The 21,793-nt window shown below is 43.5% G+C and overlaps 1 protein-coding gene across 2 annotated transcripts in view; it reads left to right on the plus strand.

Annotated features, from left to right (window-relative positions):
• LOC126272209 (semaphorin-1A) overlaps nt 1–21,793 on the plus strand; it is a 794,592-nt gene that overhangs the window by 563,405 nt on the left and 209,394 nt on the right. For both annotated transcript variants that reach the window (XM_049974894.1, XM_049974893.1), the window contains exon 4: nt 12,200–12,245. In XM_049974894.1, the coding sequence (XP_049830851.1) occupies nt 12,200–12,245 (46 nt within the window). The remainder of the gene's footprint in view (nt 1–12,199; nt 12,246–21,793) is intronic.

The following is a 21,793-nucleotide window of genomic DNA, read 5'->3' on the forward strand; positions in this document are numbered from 1 at the left end:
CCCCTAGAGGAAACAGACTTGGCAAGCGGTCTGAGCTGACAGCTTGATTGTATCAAAGTGACTGCGCGCTGTTTTCGTCGCACAAATCAAGCGATCGATGGCAAATTTGGCATTTGAACAGGTGTTAGCAATTGTAGCTGTGTGATTGCGCTGTTTTGGAGGTAATGAAATCAACACAGCTGTGCTTCTGCAAGTAGCAGACTGCCGTGGCATTCTTATATCCAACCCATATCGACTTCATCCATTTCTGGGAATTTTCGAAATAAGATTATGAACATAGAAAAACGAGAGTAGTTGGGAAAACGGATTCTCTTTAGAAACATTTGTGAAACACGCAATAGTACATATATTCCAGACGACTTGAAAACTGCGCTCGAAAAGTGTATTTTATGTAATCTACTGATCTCGTACCCACTGCCAGTGGCTACTCATAATGTTCGCTCACTAAATATCAAGTCCCGGGACGACAGTTCAGAGATATGACAGCCGACAAAACATCAAGAGAAAACCTGCGTGAACTGTGAACGGTGGGGCTCATTGCGGACCGTGCCTATTACTAACAGATTATGTACGGCATCACAGTCATAAAGCTAGTTTAACATAGATAAATTCTTGAATCTGAGCACGTTATTTGAAAGTGGATGGCTGAAGCAAGAAATGTGTCGGAAGTAGGTTGGCACGGGCGGCAAAACCTTTAAATAACAAAAGAGCTATACTGCATCAGATATTGATAGCGAAATCCAGAAGAATGTGTGTGTGTGTGGGGGGGGGGGGGGGGGGGCGGCAACAGCATTGTCTAGAAGTAAGATGTGTATCACCGGAAAACAGAAGCAGAAGAAACTGGAAGATTTGGAAATGAGGTGATTTTGAAGAACGTTAAAAAATGAGCGACAAATAATGTAAGGTAGGAAGTATTAAAAGGAATTACGTGGCATGCAGTTCAGCAGAGGGAGGGCTCTACCAGGAGGAGGTTCATATGGCTTTCAGCACTATGGGACCTAACATCTGAGGTCCTTAGTCCCCTAGAACTTAGTACTACTTAAACCTAACTAATCTGAGGACATCACACACTTCCATGCCCAAGGTAGGATTCGAACCTGCGACTGTAGCAGTCGCGCAGTTCCGGATTGAAGCGCCTAGAACCGCTCTGTCACCGCGGCCGGCCCCAGAAGAAGGGACGTGTTAATAGGATATCAGGTACGACAACTAGAAATAACGTGGCACTTAAGGAGCACAAGAAGGGAAAATAGTATATCCAGAAATGTATTGTCTGATCAAAAGTATCAGTACAATTGTTAGTGTACAGTTATATGTAGCGTGGTTACCCTTCGCCTTTATAACGGCTTCCGCTCTGCTACACACACTTTCAGTGGGGTGACAATGTCTATGGAGGAACGGGGGCCTGTGCTTCAGTTCCATCGGCATATGGTCTTAACTCTCGACAGATCAGTGTATTTCAGGACCGTTATTTTTGAGTATCCATTGCCTCACTGATGCTTTGACAGTGTGCATTATCTTGCTGATACAAGCGAACGCCGTCTCCAATACACAATGCAGTAAAATGTGTTCTTATCCTTCTGCATTTACAGTTTCTTTAGCACAATAAGAGGACCACACCCTAAACAAGAAAAACACCCGCAGACCGTAACACTTTACCCATTAGTTATTTACATGTTCTGCAGATCATTGCCACGATTTTTACTGATATATGTAATGAGTGAGTGTGCAGACTGCATGTAAGTCTTTTTGTAAGACCACTTTTCCACAGTCGCAGTAATGCAAATGACGTTAGTTATAAACCGCCTTCTGCGATTGTAATGGAAGTCTAATTAAATCATACGCGTTTTGCTTTGTTTCGCGGCACATTCAGTGGTCAGATCTTTTTGTTTCCTGCTTCATTCCTAAAGTTCTTCTACAAGTAGGTGTTCGATTTTAGTACGCAGCACCTCACTCACACGAAATATGTTGTCCTTTTCGTGTTGTGTAGATCCACAAAGTATGCGCAGTGTATGTGGATCTACACAACATGAAAAGGACAACATATTTAGTGTCAGTGAAGTGCATTGTAGTAAAATCGAATACTTAATTTAGATTTCGATGGCTGGTTGATTGATTTGGGGGAGGAAACCAAGCAGCGAGGTCGTCGCTCCCATCGGGTTAGGGAAGAATGGGGGACGGAAGTCGACCGTGGTACCATCCCAGCATTTGTCTGAAGCGATTTAGAGAAATCACAGAAAACCTAAATCAGGATGACCGGACGCGGATTTGAACCGTCGTCCTCCCGAATGCGAGTCCAGTGTGCTAACCACCGCGCCACCTCGCTCGGATTTACTTACGTTAGAAGAACCTTAGGAATGGAGTAGCAAACCAGAAAATCTGCCCTGAACGTGCTTTGAAATAAAGCGATACACTTATGATCTAAATAATATTTTTCGGACAGTCGCAAAAAGCGGTATATTGCATTACTTGTACGTGTAAGTTATTTGTGAGCATAACCGCTTGCTGGCCATTTACAGCTTACGAAAATAGCACACTGGCTTAAATTTAATGGGAATGGACCTGCTATTCTCTAATATTACTTTCTTTTACAAGCAGGACACTCCACCTGTATAAAAAGTAACAGAACGACGAGTTTGTAGCGGCACGCGAAGTTCTCATTTATTTGTTAAAATAAGAAAATTGCAAAGATTTATTCATGCTATACGAGAATTTATTTAAGAAAAATGAAAGTTTAACAGAACGGAAGATTTCTTTATTTTGTGTGGTTCGCCGTCTACTGCGAATGGTTCACTGAACGGCCCTGCATTATAGAGAGAGCAGAGGAAAAAACCACCAACCTTAGAGCAAAGAACTGGTTGGCCTCCGCTTGTGTAACAGAGGGATAACATGCGAAGCAGAGGCGAGGGGGAAAAAAAAGACGTGTGGAGCTAATATCAAGCTCTCGTTTGCTAGCGAAACAGATACAGCGATTGAATTTAATAACGAATGCAATTTTGTTTGTGGTGAGCTTTCGTACGGCGCATCTGGCGCCGCTCGCAGCGGAGGCGCTTGCGCAAATACGATACTTGCAGCGGATATTGCCGCTGCGGACGCGTACTTAGATAGCTGAATTATTCAGCCCATATCTGCGCAGCGCGCTGCTGTAGCGTGGCATTCGGCCAGAAACTTTATTCTTGAGCGCGCGGACAAAAGGGGGAATATATTTCCTGCGCTGGCGGCAGGTAGAGTTCGCCTCGCCGACATATCGTGTGCCGCAGCGCTCGAGTTCTTGGGGGCGGGGTCTCCGCCGGACTTGGCTCCGTTACAATTCTGACCGTTGTGCGCTTCCTCTGGCGTGTGAACGCGTCTCTGCGGGGGCACTATGCATTCTGGCAACAATGCGGCAGAGCTGGAAAACCTGTTCACTCACCAGCCTGCGGACATCAAGAAGCGAGTAATGCAGTGCGTGACGCGTCGTTAGCCGGCGCAGTTCTAGTCGTGTAACGCTGTTCAGCAATCACTATTGCAAACGCCAGCCACGAATCGCCGAGTATGGGAATGCGTGCGAAACTATGGAAATTGTGGGGCAGAACTCGGTCGGGAGACGAGTAACGTTGCTTTCTATTCTCTTGAAAACCTGGCAAAATATTAGTCACTCCCCTTAAAACAGCGCAGTGTAGATAAGGTGCGGCCAAGTTTCGGCTCGCGGGCCGTGATCTGGCACGAGTGCTGTAGAGCTCAGCCTGGCTGGCACAGTTCACATTTCCCCGACTACCACACGACACTGTCTGAGTCTGCGGCGGGAGGGGGGGGGACACAGCGAACACGTATTTAAATGACAATGCAGTTGCACTGCATTCGACTTCGTTTTAGGTTTCACATTTCTCAACAACATATATCAAAAACAAAACTAATTTTCAATATTATTTAATTATTTTCGGCGAGCTGAAGACTATTTTTATCTGGTACAAACTGTCGGCATGCAGACAGTCGCAGAAAATTACAGATTTTCGGACTCAGGTTGTCACATAATCGGAAATCGTTTTGTTTAATAATGAAAACAATGTCTTTTATATATGTGTGTTGATCAAAATATTGTAGCAATTTGGCAACTTCATTATGGAGACGTAGAAAAGCTACCTAAGGAAACCAATGTAGACATCGTGCACAGTTTTAACGTTAAAGGGATTTTTTTTAAAAATGGGAATAATGCTGCTGATCAATAAGTTACATCTGCACAGGCGCAGGGGCGCTTTCAGGCGAGACGGGAAACGGTCTCCAAAATGGCTCGAAAACTGATGTAAGATTGGCAGTGTCCTAACAACGTTTAGGAAACTATCCTCGTAATTCTTTCAAGGCTACAATGAATTCTTGAAACATCGCGTTTTCCATAACGCCAGTGAGCTTAGGGAACGGGACTGTATTTATCACGATGTGTCCCTTCTACAGTCGATTTTCTTGTTAAATGCATGCCCATCAGATCAGAAATATGTTGCTTCTCCCCTTGTAATGCCTTAATATGCGTAGTGCACAATGAAGTCCACTTCACATGAAAGGTCTGCAATCCATTCCGGTTATTCTAATTTGTGTTCCTGTTTCATTTTTCCTTTATAAATTCAACGATAGCGTGTTTTAAATTGAAAAATAGTTTCAGACATATCCCTCGACTCATCTACATCTACATGACTACTCTGCAATTCACATTTAAGTGCTTGGCAGAGCGTTCATCGAACCACAATCATACTATCTCTCTACTATTCCACTCCCGAACAGCGAGCGGGAAAAACGAACACCTAAACCTTTCTGTTCGAGCTCTGATTTCTCTTATTTTATTTTGATGATCATTCCTACCTATGTAGGTTGGGCTCAACAAAATATTTTCGCATTCGGAAGAGAAAGCTGGTGACTGAAATTTCGTAAAAAGGTCTCGCCGCGACGAAAAACGTCTATGCTGTAATGACTTCCATCCCAACTCGTGTATCATATCTGCCACACTCTCTCCCCTATAACGTGATAATACGAAACGAGCTGCCCTTTTTTGCACCCTTTCGATGTCCTCCGTCAATCCCACCTGGTAAGGATCCCACACCGCGCAGCAATATTCTAACAGAGGACCAACGAGTGTAGTGTAAGCTGTCTCTTTAGTGGACTTGTTGCATCTTCTAACTGTCCTGCCAATGAAACGCAACCTTTGGCTCGCCTTCCCGACAATATTATCTCTGTGGTCCTTCCAACTGAAGTTGTTCGTAATTTTAACACCCAGGTACTTAGTTGAATTGACAGCCTTGAGAATTGTAGTATTTATCGAGTAATCGAATTCCAACGGATTTCTTTTCGAACTCATGTGGATCATCTCACACTTTTCGTTATTTAGCGTCAACTGCCACCTGACACACCATACAGCAATCTTTTCTAAATCGCTTTGCAACTGATACTGGTCTTCGGATGACCTTACTAGACGGTAAATTACAGCATCATCTGCGAACAGTCTAAGAGAACTGCTCAGATTGTCACCCAGGTCATTTATATAGATCAGGAACAGTAGAGGTCCAAGGACTCTTCCCTGAGGAACCTTAAACAAGGTACTTTACATTAATATATGAGGTCTTCATACTCTCTGCTCAACTCGTTCAAAACCTGACGCAACTGGTAGTGGAGTAACGCGTGTGACTTCAGAAAATTTGCTATCCGTGCCACTGATTTCTTCACGTGCTGGATTCCTGCTTATCGCGAAATGCTTCCTGATGTACAGAACATTGAATCCCATCGGTTGATCGTTGTAAACTTTTGCTGTTAGTAAGGGACCCTTTCTTTGCAGGTGAGAGTGCATCTTACTTTGTTTTCAGTTTTGCTATTTCACATGGGTGAAGCGAATGTATCAGCACTGCAGTGCGTAACGAGCAGAGAGCGGTAGGTTGCCACACTGGCTAGCAAAGGCGGTTGGCCATCTGGCGCTTTCACAGCCAATAGGGGGAGGTGGCGATCCAGAAATCATTCGTGACATCAGCTAGAGATATTTATGGAAAGTACATTTACTCCGGTGCTAATCAACTAATTGTTATTAATAAATATTTGTTAACAAAAGTTGCCTTTTGATACTCAGACATTAGAAGGAGCCTACAGATCATAGAAACTATCTTTCAGTAATTTTACAAAGCGAGGAAACGTTGATATTAATTAATAAATGAATAATTTTGGCATAACCAAAGATGTACGATCTTGAATGAATTATGACAGTTCTACCCTCAAGTTGCCGACTGCTCCGTAGACGGCAGACCTCGATAGGATGCCTTTCGATCTAGTCATGCGGTAGGCCATGCTCTCGTACACTATTAGCTTACAGACAACATTCATTTTATGGTATTTCTTAAATAAACGCACCATAATGGCATCCCGTGTAAAAATTATTTGCACAAAAACATTTTTTCCAGCTTCATTACGTAAAACATAGACAGCAGTATTGCACTTCCAGAATCAGACGGCGGTGCTATGTCTCTGCAAGGGGATATAAAACTGCGAGAGCTTCTCCACATAGCAGGTGCGAAGAATTCCTAAGCGGAGGCTCGCTAAGTCAGTTCAAGCACGGACTGGCTTGAAAATGGTTGAAATGACTCTGAGCACTATGGGACTGTGGTCATCAGTCCCCTAGAACTTAGAACTACTTAAACCTAACTAATCTAAGGACAACACACATCCATGCCCGAGGCAGGATTCGAACCTGCGTCCGCAGCAGCAGCGCGGTTCCAGACTGCAGCGCCTAGAACTGCTCGGCGACCTCGGCCGGCACGGACTGGCTTAATTAATGGAAATCTCGGGTGGGAAAGCATGGGCAGTTATACTGTACGCACCTTATACAACCATCTACGGACTCACCGGATAAAACTGAGATATTTTTGGAGGTTTAGTACGAGTGGCATGTTCTTGCGTCTTTTATTATCAAGTAAATTTTTAGTTCTTTTTGTAGTGTTGAAATGTCGTTTATAGCAAATTTGCGGTGCCTGTCGATTATGTGACTGTGTGACAGATATTGAGAGTTATCATCCATTTCTTTTGTCATTCCCATTAATTTTTAAAGGCTCGTGACGACAGGTCGCTGGACTGCCTCTTTTTGTGCAAACAGCCACTGTAGCTGCGAGCGTTTAGTACGAGTGGCATGCTCTATGAGATTCGAATCGGAAGAGCGAGCCGGCCACGCCATGCGTGCAGTAACTTCCGTTTCGAAGAAAACATCAACCACCCGTGCTCTGAGGGCTAACATTATTGTCCATCAGTACAAAGTGTGGGCCCATAGCACCTCGGACAACCGCACATGAGGTCCCAAGATCTCGTCACAATACCTGACAGAAGTTACATCTTTCTGATTAATCCGTACAAGAGTTGTTCGGATGGTCAGCATAATCCCAGCGCACACTGTTAGGTATCCTCCTCGATATGTCTCTTTCCATAATGTTTGGGTCCCGAAATCTTATTCCACTTTCCCTCCAGAGGCGAATCCGTCGAGAATCGCTCTCCAGACCAAACAGGGGATCTATCTGTGAGAACAACATTGGACCACTGTTCGACCGTCCACGAGGCATGTTGACGACTCCGTTCTAGACGTTTCCTTCTGTGAAGGCGCGTCAGACGTACAGTACCAAGGCGGTACCGTTGTATCCTTATAGCCAAATGATTATTTCTCTTTCTGATGTCACACGTGGTTGGTTCTGCCCTGGTCTTTACCCCTCTCCACTGGAGAGTCTGGCAGGCGTCTTCCCTGTGCCATACTGCATCGTCTGTGACTGTACAGAGCGATTGTGATTGTGGGATTAACCAGCAAATACTACCCCGTTTGATAGGTGCCCTCACGTCGTCGTTGGCGTGGTTGTCCGTTCACCGGAATGCCATCTTCCGCGCAGAACACGGTCGTACGGACATTTTATATCGTTAATTAGACACAGGAAGGTGAAACAGAGGTTTGTTGCTTTGATTGTGGACACCATTCTAATATCAGATCAGCTGGCCAGTCAGAAAATACATTTTTTTTCCCTTACAACAGTTGTCACACCACGGACATAAGATCTTGTTAGCTTTCAATCAAGAATTCGTAAGTAATGGTTTCATTCGCTTCGTAGTAGTTGTTAAAGTAGAGAAATATATAGAAAACACAACATGTACTCGAAAAATGACACTGTTCACTTATTTGTCAGTCGTCCTTACGGTTTACGAATCTATGCTGCAGTGAATGAGCATGTGGGCCATTGAATTTGTTACTAGAAGCGTTTCAGACTGATTTCGTCCGTTCTGCTTAATTTCTGATTGTAGTTTCCAGGCAAGCAACTCGAGCACAATTCACACGAATATCTACGTCATCGAGCGCCGACATGTTCGTTACAAAAGCAGAGTTGTTCCTGGCGTACATGTTGATTGTACAATAATATTTTGCGATTCGTGGCCTTTTACTTCCTCGCAGTATTTATTGCGCAATGAATATTGAGCTTGTGAGGGCCCTTTATGAACAGTGGTCCTAAAAAGGTCAGACCGGGACCAAATACAATACCTCATCAATAGATGTCAATTTCAGACTTCAGAGGAATGGTTGCTGTCAATGACTGCAGATCCATCTCAACCAGTTTCAGAACGAACATTGCGGAGGGAACTGCGTTCAATAGGCTGCTGGAGTAGGGTGTGTCATTGCTCCAAAGGTACATAAGGCTGCAAACTTCAGTGGGCAAAACAAAGATTAGAACAGGACAGTAGCTGACTAAAGTCGTGTGATATGGTCCGATGAGTTGCGATTTTGTCTCTTTTTGGATAATTCAAGGCATCGAGTCCGTGGATGGCCCGGTGAGGCGTGTGTCCAGCTTGGCTCTGTGATTCTTTTGGCGGTGTTTTTGATATGACGGCTTGAGTTCACTTATTCAGGTTACCGTTAACATGAACCAGGATGTTTATTTCAGCGTCCTCGGTGACCAGGTGTTCACCTTTCTTCCACATCTTCCCTCCGCCACACACCGTCAGGTGGCTTGCGGAGTATGGATGTAGATGTAGATGTAGATGAGTATGCTTGGCCACTCCCATTCCTAAGACACCACCACCCGCGTTCACAGCGCAGCAAGCATATGTTCCTGGTTTGATGAACACTGAAGCGCACTTTCGGACATCTATTGGCCCACAAAATCGCCCGATACTAATCCTATAGAAAGTGGTTGGGACTATATGGCTCAACGGGCAAAATGTATCTATCGGTACCTTACGATTTGCTAGCTCTGCAATAACTAAATTGAAATGAATTGCCTAAGCTCTGTGTGGAGTATATGAAGAAACTTGTGGTCTCTATCCTCGCCGAATTTAGGCCATGATCCAAGCCCGAAGCGGTGTTACACAGTACTAGCATGATGTTTCTGGTGAGTGACAAATTCTTTGCCCGGTGTGTAGTTTCCAGATTCTGAACTGCCTCCAAGGTCTAGGTATATACGTAGGTGGCTGCTGACCACACGAGACGAGATGGTCATCAACTTTGCCCATTAATCGTCGTGAGGCCAGCTCAGAAATCTTTTACATTGATTGGAGAGTAATTTTGCCTTATTCAAGACACCGCTATATTAGTTTTGTTATTACCCAAACATGTTTCAGCACTTCATGCTACCTTCAGTGAGATTTTTCGTGTATTTTCTTTCTGATATGATGCCATTAGTTGCTACGCTGATAGTTTTCTTTCTGCCAGGCGTTCTACAGCTTGTCATGGTTATTTCGCCGCGTCAAGAAAATAAACAAAAAAATTCACTCAAGATAACACGTCAAGTGCTGAAACCTGTTTGTGTAAAACCAAAGGTAATACTTCTTCATCTACAAGACCGTTATACAATTCACACTCAAGTGCCCGGCAAAGGGTTCGCCGAACCAGTTTTACACTATTTCCCTCCGTTACGCTCTCGAACAGCACGGGATGAAAACAAACTCGTAAATCTGTCCGTGCGAGCTCTGTAAATATAACTTTTATCTTTTCCGATGTAACAGAATTGTCAATCAGCAACTTTGCGTTTACTGTGCTGTTCATGTGCAAGATAAAAAGTAAAAAGTGTTTTTGCCAAATACATAAACGCGAATGTATCACAAACGCACAACTCGCTCGCTAAAGAACAGTGTTATTTTGCACAGGCCGGCCGCAGCATTCTATCGATGTTTTAACGTTGTACTTACTGAAGATTGAAATGTGTACAGTGTGGAGCAAATTAAAGTGGCCCGGAGAACCGAGTTTCAGGGTACAAAGAAACACAGTAGAGGAAGGGAAATACTAACCTGACTGTAGCAGGTGTTGGAAGTAATCCCCTGGCCCGCGTGTTGCTGAAGGGAGAACGCATCTGGACTGCTTGAATTGCTGCAGTTTCATCCGAAATGCTCTGATGCAGTGCTTGAAGACTATGAGGGTTGATGCTGTACGCCGTAGACCTGAGGACTCCCCACACAGAGTACACGCGCACTGACAGATCAGGTGACCTGCGTGACCAGCTAGGCCCACGACCAGGCTGACTTCTGCTAACAACTCTGTCAGCGTGAAGATGTGCGTGTAAATGTGCTCGAAGGTTCGGCCGGCTGTGTGTGGACAGTTGCTCCATTCTATTGGAAGTAACTGTAGGTCTTTTCCGTCTCCCTTAATGCTGCCACAAATGGTTTCAAAATGTTGGCAATGTTACGCCCAAAATTCAGCGTATGATAAAAGAAGATGGGACCAATAAAGCGGCATGCAGAGACTGCACACACACCAAACGCCAACCTTATGACCATACAATGGTGTTTCGCGGAAGCTGTGCGAATTATCCGCTGCCCAGAACCTGTGATTCTGTGGGTTGACAAGTGAAATCAGGCTTCATTAGACATAAAGAACAGATCCATGTCAATGCCATTCATTATAATCTAAGTGGGCAGCCACTCACAAAACTAGAGGGTGAGGAACATCTGCTGGTTTTAATGAATGAACAGCACACACTCCGTGGCATACATTTGGGTCCAGTTGGGGTATTCGTCCGAATGATCGACTGATATTCCGGCTCTCTGAGACGGGCATCGGGTTTATTTGGTAGTACTGTGAAGCATTTTCTAGTGGACCGCAGCCATTTTTTCTGGTGTTCGGGCACGTTTCGGAATGTTTTTTGACTTGTTCAAAGCCGCGCGGGATTAGCCGAGCGGTCTGAGGCGCTGCTGTCATAGACTGTGCGGCTACTCCCGGTGGAGGTTCGAGTTCTCCCTGGGGTATATATATATATATATATATATATATATATATATATATATATATATATATGTGTGTGTGTGTGTGTGTGTGTGTGTGTGTGTGTGTGTCCTTAGGATAATTTAGGTTAAGTAGTCTGTAAGCTTAGGGACTGATGACCTTAGCAATTAAGTCCCATAAGATTTCACAAACATTTGAACATTTTGTTTATTTATTTAGCGTGTGGCGAAACGCATGATATTATTGTACACTGTCAGACATAAAACAGTGGTGGTGCTCATTAAAAATAGGTGAAACGTAGACTGAAAATATCTTTCATACATGCTGCGCCAGTTTGTAATATTAAATTTAACAGTTTCCCAATCTAGTTAACAGCATTTAAGATATTTTCCGTCTATTTGTCGCCTATTTTTCATTAGCACCATACCGTTGTTTCATGCCTGTAGCATTAAATAATGTCTAATAAATATGGGCTCTAAAACGCATATCTTAATAGCAGTGAGCACTTGTCCGTCTTCGCCACTGTGAAACACATCTCTTCTACTGAAGAAGTATGCATAGCTTTTAAACTGTACTTTCTAGAGCTCCCGTTTGTTGGACGTTTTTTTCATGTTTTGGTCCATATTACCTTCTCCCAAAACGTGAAAAGCAAAGAGCTTGCAGCAGAAGAGATGTATTTCACAGTATCGAAGATGAACAAGGACTTTTAGCTCCTGAGATAAGCATTTTACAGCTCGTGCTTACTAGCGATTTTTCTGTTTTGGTCCTTACTAACGTCTCTGAAAGTTTGTGACGGACTTCAGATTCACGGTGTATTTTATGCACACAGAATATATGAAACTGAATGTGTTAGACAAAAAACGAAATAAATTCTTTACCTGGCATATTATGTTTGTAGTGGGGTATTATAACAAAACAAAAATTTGCCACGCTACTTGATACATAGCACTGTTCCAGGTTTGATACTCTCTGCTGCACAAGTTACCTAAGTGCGTGCTGTTTGTGTTTCAGGAACCTGGTTCACAACCTCAGCCTGGTCGACCTGTCCGAGACGCAGGTGAGTGTCTCCTCGCCACTTCACCCCATCTTATAGTTCGATACATGTAATATCACCTCGTTAAAGAAATTTGTCCGTCAGTGGCTTGTTGAAACGCTTCAGCGCAGCTTTGTTTACAGTGAGGCGATTAATTTTTTAATTAATTTACCATTCTGAAATGAATCGCTTCCCCTGCAAAACGTACCGTTATTTTTCTGTTTCTGAAATGCTGACAGGCAAAAAAGACAAATTGAGCTGCTTTAGAATTGTGTCAAGTAAAAAGTATCTGCCTAATCTGCCTGGTTCACTTAAGTTTCTTCATTCGAAAGAATCGAGCTGTGCATCTAAAGGCTGTCTGAGGGACGAATTAATGAATCGGTTTGAGATACGAGAAACCCTGCTCGTGAAACCACTGTGCGAAAGCTAAGAATCAACACTGTGTCAGAGAACTGTGGCAGTGTGATACGAACATAACGATTCGCTTATGTGATGTAATAAACTGATTTATTATGCACATGTTGGTAATAATAGCCAGTGACCGCTTAAAAGACTCATATCTCCTGTCCTCCCGTTTCATTGTACCAATGTTCCTGATGGACAAAACTCCACTTCGTTGTACAATATTCGGTTTGGTCTTCGTGCATGTGTGTGGGTCCAGCGTGATAGCTACTGTAACCTTCTGCTAGTTCTCACCTGTCCATGAAAAATCAACAGGAGTGCAGTTTTATTGTAACAAACGGTTGCATTTCGTGGCCATGTCGGTTTAGCTTGTGGAGCTGTGGACTCCGTCCCTGGAGGCGTAGGGTTCAATTCCAGACAGGCCCCTCAGTGTCTATCCTTAGTTCCGTATAATGCCACGTTCCATATGAAGCATCTCGCCAGTCTTTATCTCAGGTCCTTGTCCATGCACCCACATAGAAGGCGCCGCCTCTTACTGTACTGGTCCTTCGCAATTGCTATATTCTGTTTCACCTCATTGTTGCATCTTCTGTGTTCCTAAATTATGCTTCCCAGATATTTGAAAACACCAACTTGTACTAAAGCTTCATGCCCTAACATTGTAGCTATTCTTACTTTTCTTGCACTTATCACCATAGATTTTGTCTTTTTCATTTTAAGTCTCGTTCCGAATACCTCACAGGTGGTATTTAATTTTTTTTAACATTCCAGTGATAGTTCTTTCGCTCTCTGTCAATAACACCATATCATCTGGAAATCGAATACATTCTGTCTTCGTACCACCAACCCGCGCTCCTCTTGCTGAAAGGAGAGGAAGGAAATCGCATTTGCCTGGAGCAGTTTAGGGAACTCACGGAAAACTAAAAATCGGGATGGCTGGACGCGCATTTGAACCATCGTCTTTCCGAATGCGAATCCACTGTGCTAATCACTGAGCCATCTCGCGCGGTCAGGGGATAAGAGGCGGCAGGGGCGAAGGGCCAACAGCCCTCGCCCTCCTACTGCCGCTGCGAAGAAGGCTGCAGTCAGGCCAGTGGCCGGTAACGGGCTGCGCGCCATAGAATTTACCTCTGTAAGCTGTTGTATTTCCCATACTAAAAAAAGTTCATAAAATTACTACAAATAAACTTACCTGGTATTTGTTGGTTTTGTTGTTACTTCATTGTAGCCATTTGTTACGCATCTCCCTCAAGTATTCTGAATCCTTTAGCTAAATTACGTACATGATGTGAGAATAACTTTTCAGTCATAGTATGTGCTGTTTTTCAACAAATACCTCACTTATTTCTGTTTCTCACACTACACTTCGCCTAGCCACAATTCCAGCTTGAGACTGGGTCCTTCACAACCTACTTGATAACTTGTGCTGTGCGAAAAGCCGAAGGTGGCGTGATTATCAAAGATATAAAAGGAATTCTGGTAAATAGGTATATTTTATACAGTTAATTTACAAAATTACATTTTGAATTTCAATATACGTTTCTACAAATGTTCCCATGAAATATATGGTGTTGCAAATCTAAAATGATTGATTTATATAAAACTCCATAAAATGTTGAAAGTGTATAGTGTGTCTCAAAGTTGACTTGGATGTTACAGACTCACACGCATTTGTAAATACTAATGAACAATTAATACCCCACGTCACGAAAATAGCAAAACGACAGAGAACGCTTGCCGATAGTAAGTGTAAACACCTGTAGTCATCTAAAAGAAATCCCATTCCCCTGAAAACATTCAATACCCGGCTCACTTTGGACTTCTTTGTGGCTAACATGTTCACATTATTTGATCACTTTGATTACTACTATGGGGTAATAGTGTAAACGTCTTTTTTACGAGATACCAGTTGAAAATAAAGAGGATCTCCTGGAAAAAATCTCGCTGTCTGAGATATTGTTCGAATGACATACGAGTTATTAGAACAGATACGATAGAAGACCGCTTAGAAGCTGGGAGGCGCCGCTTTGAACAGCAGTTGTACATTTATAACATAGAAAAATGTGCCAATAATTTAAATTACTACAGAAAGCATCTTTTTCATTCTCAGTAGACCAGCTGTACATTTTAGCTTGTAACATTATACCCAGTCATTTCCGGACCAGTGTTTCCAATTTCAAATTTGTATATTTCGCTTTCTCCATCTTCATCTCCTGTAAGGAAAGCGGTAACATCCGCGACGGTCTCCAGCTAAAAGTAACATAAAGGTCTTGATTAAGACTTTGTGTTCAACTGACGCTGTCTCTGACGCAGGGGAGAGTCTTCTACAGGAAGCTCCTTCCAGACTTCTGTCTCTTGCTAGTCCTGTAACAGAAATTTAATATAATTTCTTATTTAATTTGTAAATGATAGCATTCATTCTATATGTGCTCCAGTCCTTTTCTGAAATTACAAGATTACTCTGGAAAGTAAGGTTTTAGCAAATGTGAAGATCTGTTCCAATATACAACATAGCCGTGTACTTAGGATCAAACATTTTATTCAAATTTAAAAGTGAGGCAATTGAGAAAAACTTACAAATAGTTCCGTTACATTATTAATCTACTACACACCAGTAATCAGTATGTGAAACCAAACTAAGAAGTAGCATTATCAAAATCCAGTTAAAAGTTAAAAAAAAATTTCAAATTGAAGCCACTGGCAAGAAACACAAATTTACAGTTTCGATAGAGAAAATTTTGGGACATTAAAGACACTCAGTTAATTTGCAAATATTACGTGTTTCACCGCAGAAAACCTTCCCTTTCAACGTGCTACGTGGTGCATGACCGGCGATGTAAGGCTTAATCGTCATACTTTATGTAACTAGTTTTAAAAATATAGAGTTTTAGTCACCATGAAACTCTGTAAATGAAGAGCTAACAGTATTCTCCAAATACCATTAATACGGCAGCTGAATATGTAGAACTTGTAATGTTTATAAACGCTGCGCAAAACACTGCCTTGTGTCTCAGAACAACAAAAACAGTAGAAAATGTCGAAAACTACTTACAGCGGTATCTATAGTGCATTCCTTCGTGTGATTCTATATTCCTAGGCACACTATCCTCCAGGTATAACTCTCTTCTACACTACTTAATTAGGCCCTCCGACAAACAAGTCGGCTAAAACTAATATCATCTGATTTATTACTCGTGAACGTGTCTGGAATATCTGCACTTTGAATCAATATCGTTTTAATACCCACAATGACTTGAATAAAACTGTCGTAAGAATGGAGACACAGAATGATATACTGATATACATATCAAACCCATTACTGTGAGAAGTCATAATACTCCGTAATCTTTTATTTCCGCGGCTCATATGTGTTAGAGAGATCTGTTACAGTACAGTGCAACAGTGACGGTAGAAATTATTGTTATTGATTAAAAAATTGGTGATTCACATACTAGTTGAGCAGAGAGGAACAGAACAACGAAATTAGTTAATATTCCAGATGCAGTTTAATGTTATTAAGTGATTTATTTATTTAGCGTGTGTCGAAACGCATGATATTATTGTACACTGTCAGACATAAAACAGTGGTGGTGCTAATTAAAAATAGGTGAAACGAAGACTGAACATATCTTACATACATGCTGCCTTAGGTTATAATATTAAATTTAACAGTTTCCCAATCTAGTTAACTGCATTCGGGGTCAGTGACAGGAAGTTTCTTGTATTGACCGCCTATAGAACTTTTGGACGATGTGGTGAATGGTCTGGCGACTGCAAGATGGGTCAGACAGTTTTACCCTTTTGCAACGTAAGTCTTTACATACTTCTTAGTTTGTGCGGATTTTGTTAAGTTTTCCATGTACGTTGGGGTAGGTTGAAGCCTGTTGGTTTACTGCAGATGTTTAGGTCGGTTTGTACAGTTAGTAGTAACCGGAGGATTCGTATTTGCTCTCATTTATGGTTTAACCCATATCAAGTTCATCACCAGGAACTTCTGCAGCAGTTTTTATTGTTGTTTAACTTGATTTTAGCCTGTCAGATGTAATACTTGAAGTAGAATCGGAACTGCATTCTGAGTTCTGACGGAGCGATATGACGTGGAGTTGGTAGCCAGTAAGTTGGTGTTTGAAATTTAAAACTTTCCTGGCGTTCAGATTGTTCTACAAAATTCCGGAAGAACTGCAGGATGTCTTAACTTTCTGGCACGATACCTCGACGCTGAGTCTTCTAGCCATCTTCAGGCGAATGTTCACGAGCAGTACATTGACCTCCGCTATGTAAGGTCCTGCCGACACGTGCGTGGGGTCCTAGTTGGCTCTGCGCATGCGTTTCTGCTGTTAAGTCAGTGCGCTGGTCTGCGCGTCCTCCACGGTGAAAGCTCACCTCTTCTATATAAACAACGGTATTTTGGCGATACGTTGACGACACTTCTATAATTTGCTTCATAGTTTAGACACTCCCCGAAAGTTCCATTAACATCTGAACTCCATACATGATAAAATAAAATAAAAGCCGTTTCTAGACGTCTTGATGCGACGGCACTGCTGGGCATTCAGTGTTTCGAAAGGCCACTCATACTGACCTTTACTTACAGTCTCCTAGTTGCCACCATCCTGCACAGACGGTGGACTTTCTAAAGACCTTGAGCCACCAAGCCCATACAATCTCAGATGCCGATAGCCTACAAAAGCAACTGGAACACCTACAGACTGACTAGAGGATGTTCGTCTCAAGTATGGAGAGCACTACAGACGTACAGACGTCAGAGCAAAGAGGACGATGAGACCTCAAAAACGACTGCTTGTCTATCACCTATAGGAAATGTTTCAGCTAAAATAGGAAGAATTTTAAGAAGACATAAAGTTAAAGTAATCTTTCGACCTTCTTTCAGTATATCAGCTTTTTTGGGATCTGTCAAAGATGACTTACTCAAGTGTTAACAGGATTCTACGTGAATGCGGCAAATACACTCCTGGAAATAGAAATAAGAACACCGTGAATTCATTGTCCCAGGAAGGGGAAACTTTATTGACACATTTCTGGGGTCAGATACATCACATGATCACACTGACAGAACCACAGGCACATAGACACAGGCAACAGAGCATGCACAATGTCGGCACTAGTACAGCGTATATCCACCTTTCGCAGCAATGCAGGCTGCTATTCTCCCATGGAGACGATCGTAGAAATGCTGGATGTAGTCCTGTGGAAAGGCTTGCCATGCCATTTCCACCTGGCGCCTCAGTTGGACCAGGGTTCGTGCTGGACGTGCACACCGCGTGAGATGATGCTTCATCCAGTCCCAAACATGCTCAATGGGGGACAGATCCGGAGATCTTGCTGGTCAGGGTAGTTGACTTACACCTTGTAGAGCACTATGGGTGGCTCGGGATACATGCCGGTGTGCATTGTCCTGTTGGAACAGCAAGGGCCCTTGCCGGTCTAGGAATGGTAGAACGATGGGTTCGATGACGGTTTGGATGTACCGTGCACTATTCAGTGTCCCCTCGACGATCACCAGAGGTGTACGGCCAGTGTAGGAGATCGTTCCCCACACCATGATTCCGGGTGTTGGCCCTGTGTGCCTCGGTCGTATGCAGTCCTGATTGTGGCGCTCACCTGCACGGCGCCAAACACGCATACGACCATCATTGGCACCAAGGCAGAAGCGACTCTCATCGCTGAAGACGACACGTCTCCATTCGTCCCTCCATTCACGCCTGTCGCGACACCACTGGAGGCGGGCTGCACGATGTTGGGGCGTGAGGGGCAGACGGCCTAACGGTGTGCGGGACCGTAGCCCAGCTTCATGGAGACGGTTGCGAATGGTCCTCGCCGATACCCCAGGAGCAACAGTGTCCCTAATTTGCTGGGAAGTGGCGGTGCGGTCCCCTACGGCACTGCGTAGGATGCTACGGTCTTGGCGTGCATCCGTGCGTCGCTGCGGTCCGGTCCCAGGTCGACGGGCACGTGCACCTTCCGCCGATCACTGGCGACAACATCGATGTACTATGGAGACCTCACGCCCCACGTGTTGAGCAATTCGGCGGTACGTCCACCCGGCCTCCCGCATGCCCACTATACGCCCTCGCTCAAAGTCCGTCAACTGCACATACGGTTCACGTCCACGCTGTCGCGGCATGCTACTAGTGTTAAAGACTGCGATGGAGCTCCGTATGCCACGGCAAACTGGCTGACACTGACGGCGGCGGTGTACAAATGCTGCGCAGCTAGCTCCATTCGACGGCCAACACCGCGGTTCCTGGTGTGTCCGCTGTGCCGTGCGTGTGATCATTGCTTGTACAGCCCTCTCGCAGTGTCTGGAGCAAGTATGGTGGGTCTGACACACCGGTGTCAATGTGTTCTTTTTTCCATTTCCAGGAGTGTATTATATAGGGCAAACTACACGCACTGTGCATAATCGCATTATTAACATCAGCGGCGTACTCGCCGTCTCCAAGCAACTAAGTCCGCTATCGATGAACTCTGCCTTTGCACTGGTCGTTCGATGAAATGTAATGAAACCAAAACTGTAGCCCAGGCGTCAAAATTCAGGAGTTGGATCTGTGGAAATAATACTGTATGAATCCCTTATGAATCGAGATGGCGGTTTCCATTTAAATTCTGCCTGGGACACGATTAAAGAAAAACATCGTGCTCTGCGTAATCAGCGTCGTCCTGCAGTCTCACCGTGCGAAGAGAATCGTTTTGATATCGAAGAGGCGATCTTTCACCTCGGAGGATGCGGAGAGCAGCGTGCAGACTTCGGAGAAGCACACCAACTGGACACCAACGCGCTATGCCAACTGGGACACCACGCATGTGCCGGCGGAACCTTAAATAGGGGAGCTCAGTGTATTGCTCGTCAGCACTCATCTGAAGACGGCCAGAAGACCCAGCACCAATATATCGTACCAGCAATTTACAGACATCCGGCAGTCCTCCCGAAATTTGATAAAACAAGTTGTATTTTAGACAGTATGTGATCATATTCTTTGTTGTGTTGAGTAGAGTGTCGAGCTTGTTGTCCGCTAGCACAGGAGTGAATCATTGTGCTGTGCTGTACGCTAATCTCCACGTCGTACTACATAGTTTCGGAAGAATATCATCCCTGATGCGAAATTGGGTTGTAATGTTATCAAGTGTGATTAAATAGCTCATGGATTTGTCTAGGTGATAGGTTTGTCTTTTACCAGATTTCCATTAAAACAGTTGACGGTTGGCTACTATGTTATTGAGATGGAAACACAAGCATTCTTTTTTACGTGGGCTGGGCTTGAGCAGCCACAAGATTCAGAGATCATCTGTCACTATCGTATCACTTTCCTCTATGGACTTTCTGTGGATGTTAACGTCTACGTTATCGACGTAAACGAATTTTCTAATGTTGGCATGAAGAATAGCGGCAGCATAAGAGTAAAGATTAAAGTACAGAGCCCAATGAGAATCCTTACTCAACGGTTCTTCCGTTGCCGACGTCCTTACCGAGGAGAACTTGGAAATATCAATTACATAGCATATATTTCGATCTGACGAGCCGGTCAATTCCCTCCCTACCCCCACCGCCATGTCACAGACGTTCCTAATCGTTGGCGCCAGTATGATGCTAATAGAAAGCAGGAGCGCTAGTTCACTCGTATTTGTGCGATTTTAAAATGTGTGATAAAATTAACGATACTGCCAAGTGTGATTTCGTAGTGTAATACGGTTTCTGAATGATTGGGGAAAAAACCGTCCTATCGAAATTTACAGACCGGTATCGAAGTTCATGAAAATATGGTGAAAGACGCCTCAGTTCAAAAACAGTGCCTCATATGTAACGGCGAACTAACGAATATTCGTGATGCAAAACGATTATGCCGACCTATAGGTGTGAGTGGCGAATTCAAATCAAGTATTGAGGACAAAATTCAATAGGATAGACGGTTCGCTATTGGTGGCCTGAAACTTTGTTTTCCGTATATAGAGAATCATGTGCCAACCGGATTCTTCGACTTTTTGCAGATGAACATAAAAAAGAAAGAACCAATGGGAGTTGTAAGGACTTACCTCACTCGCCATGAGATGAATAGCTAGGAGTTTTTGAAGGACATTGTTAATGTGGACGAGACCTTGGTTTAGTCTAAAAGCCCATAAACAGAGCGTCAGTTAATGCAGCGGTATCATTCACGATCCTCAACAAAACCAAAAATAGGTAAACAAATTCGGATCACCAAAAAGGTTATAGCCAAATTGTTTTGGGATCGAAGGGAACTCACCGACTTTAAGCCTAGAAGAGAGACCAGCGGCATGCTATGAACTCCTTTACCTACCACGCCGCGCCGTTCAAAACAAACGCCGTGGACTGCTGTACAGCGGCATTGTGTTTCATCATGATAACGTTCGCCCGCATTCCACTGCATCGACGAAGAATTTGCTCCGAAAGCTTAAGTGCAAATTTTTTGAACTTGTGCCTTACAGCCCTGACGTTTACCCGAGCGATTACATTTTTCCCAAAGTGAGTTTTTCTTCTTAGACGGAAAGCATCATGGAAACGACAACGAACAAAATAGGACGTTAATGATTTGCCTTCTATACCGTCTAATGTCCGCCAGCTCACTGACCACTGAATCTTCCGTAACGATGTGATGGCAGTTTTGGGGATACAGTGGAGTTGCGCGATTTGTATTAGTTCTTGTTATGTCTGAGATCAACACTGCTTAATCTTCTGTTGCCAATGAGACCTGTTTCGCATAGCTTGTAGCACTTTCCTTACTTTAAATCTTCCTGCTGTAATTAGGTTTTGACCAGTATTATTCCTATCGTTAGACGTGAAAGTGATTGCTCTGTGCTCAGCAAGCCAGAGTGGACTGTCCAGTCAGAAATTTTACTTACACCTCTTCTATTCTTTAGTGCGAAGTTCGTTAATAGCTGCACTAGGGCTTTCGAAGTATGTGTAGCGTAATTCCGGACGATTTGCCACTAACAGATCAAGTTCTTGAATGATGTCTAAAAACTTTTGCCCCCTATCGTATGTGTGTTAGCTAAACCACAGCGTACTTTTCGTATTTATGTCGGCTGTTATCAAAAATTTGTTGCTGTGAGTGTAAATTCTCTTGTTTTCAATATATGGTTCTTTTTGGTATGAGTGTTGTGTGTATACAGGGTGTTTCAAAAATCACGTCCTT

The sequence above is a fragment of the Schistocerca gregaria genome, chromosome 5 (assembly GCF_023897955.1).
Source record: "Schistocerca gregaria isolate iqSchGreg1 chromosome 5, iqSchGreg1.2, whole genome shotgun sequence".
In the NCBI taxonomy this organism is placed as follows: domain Eukaryota; kingdom Metazoa; phylum Arthropoda; class Insecta; order Orthoptera; family Acrididae; genus Schistocerca; species Schistocerca gregaria.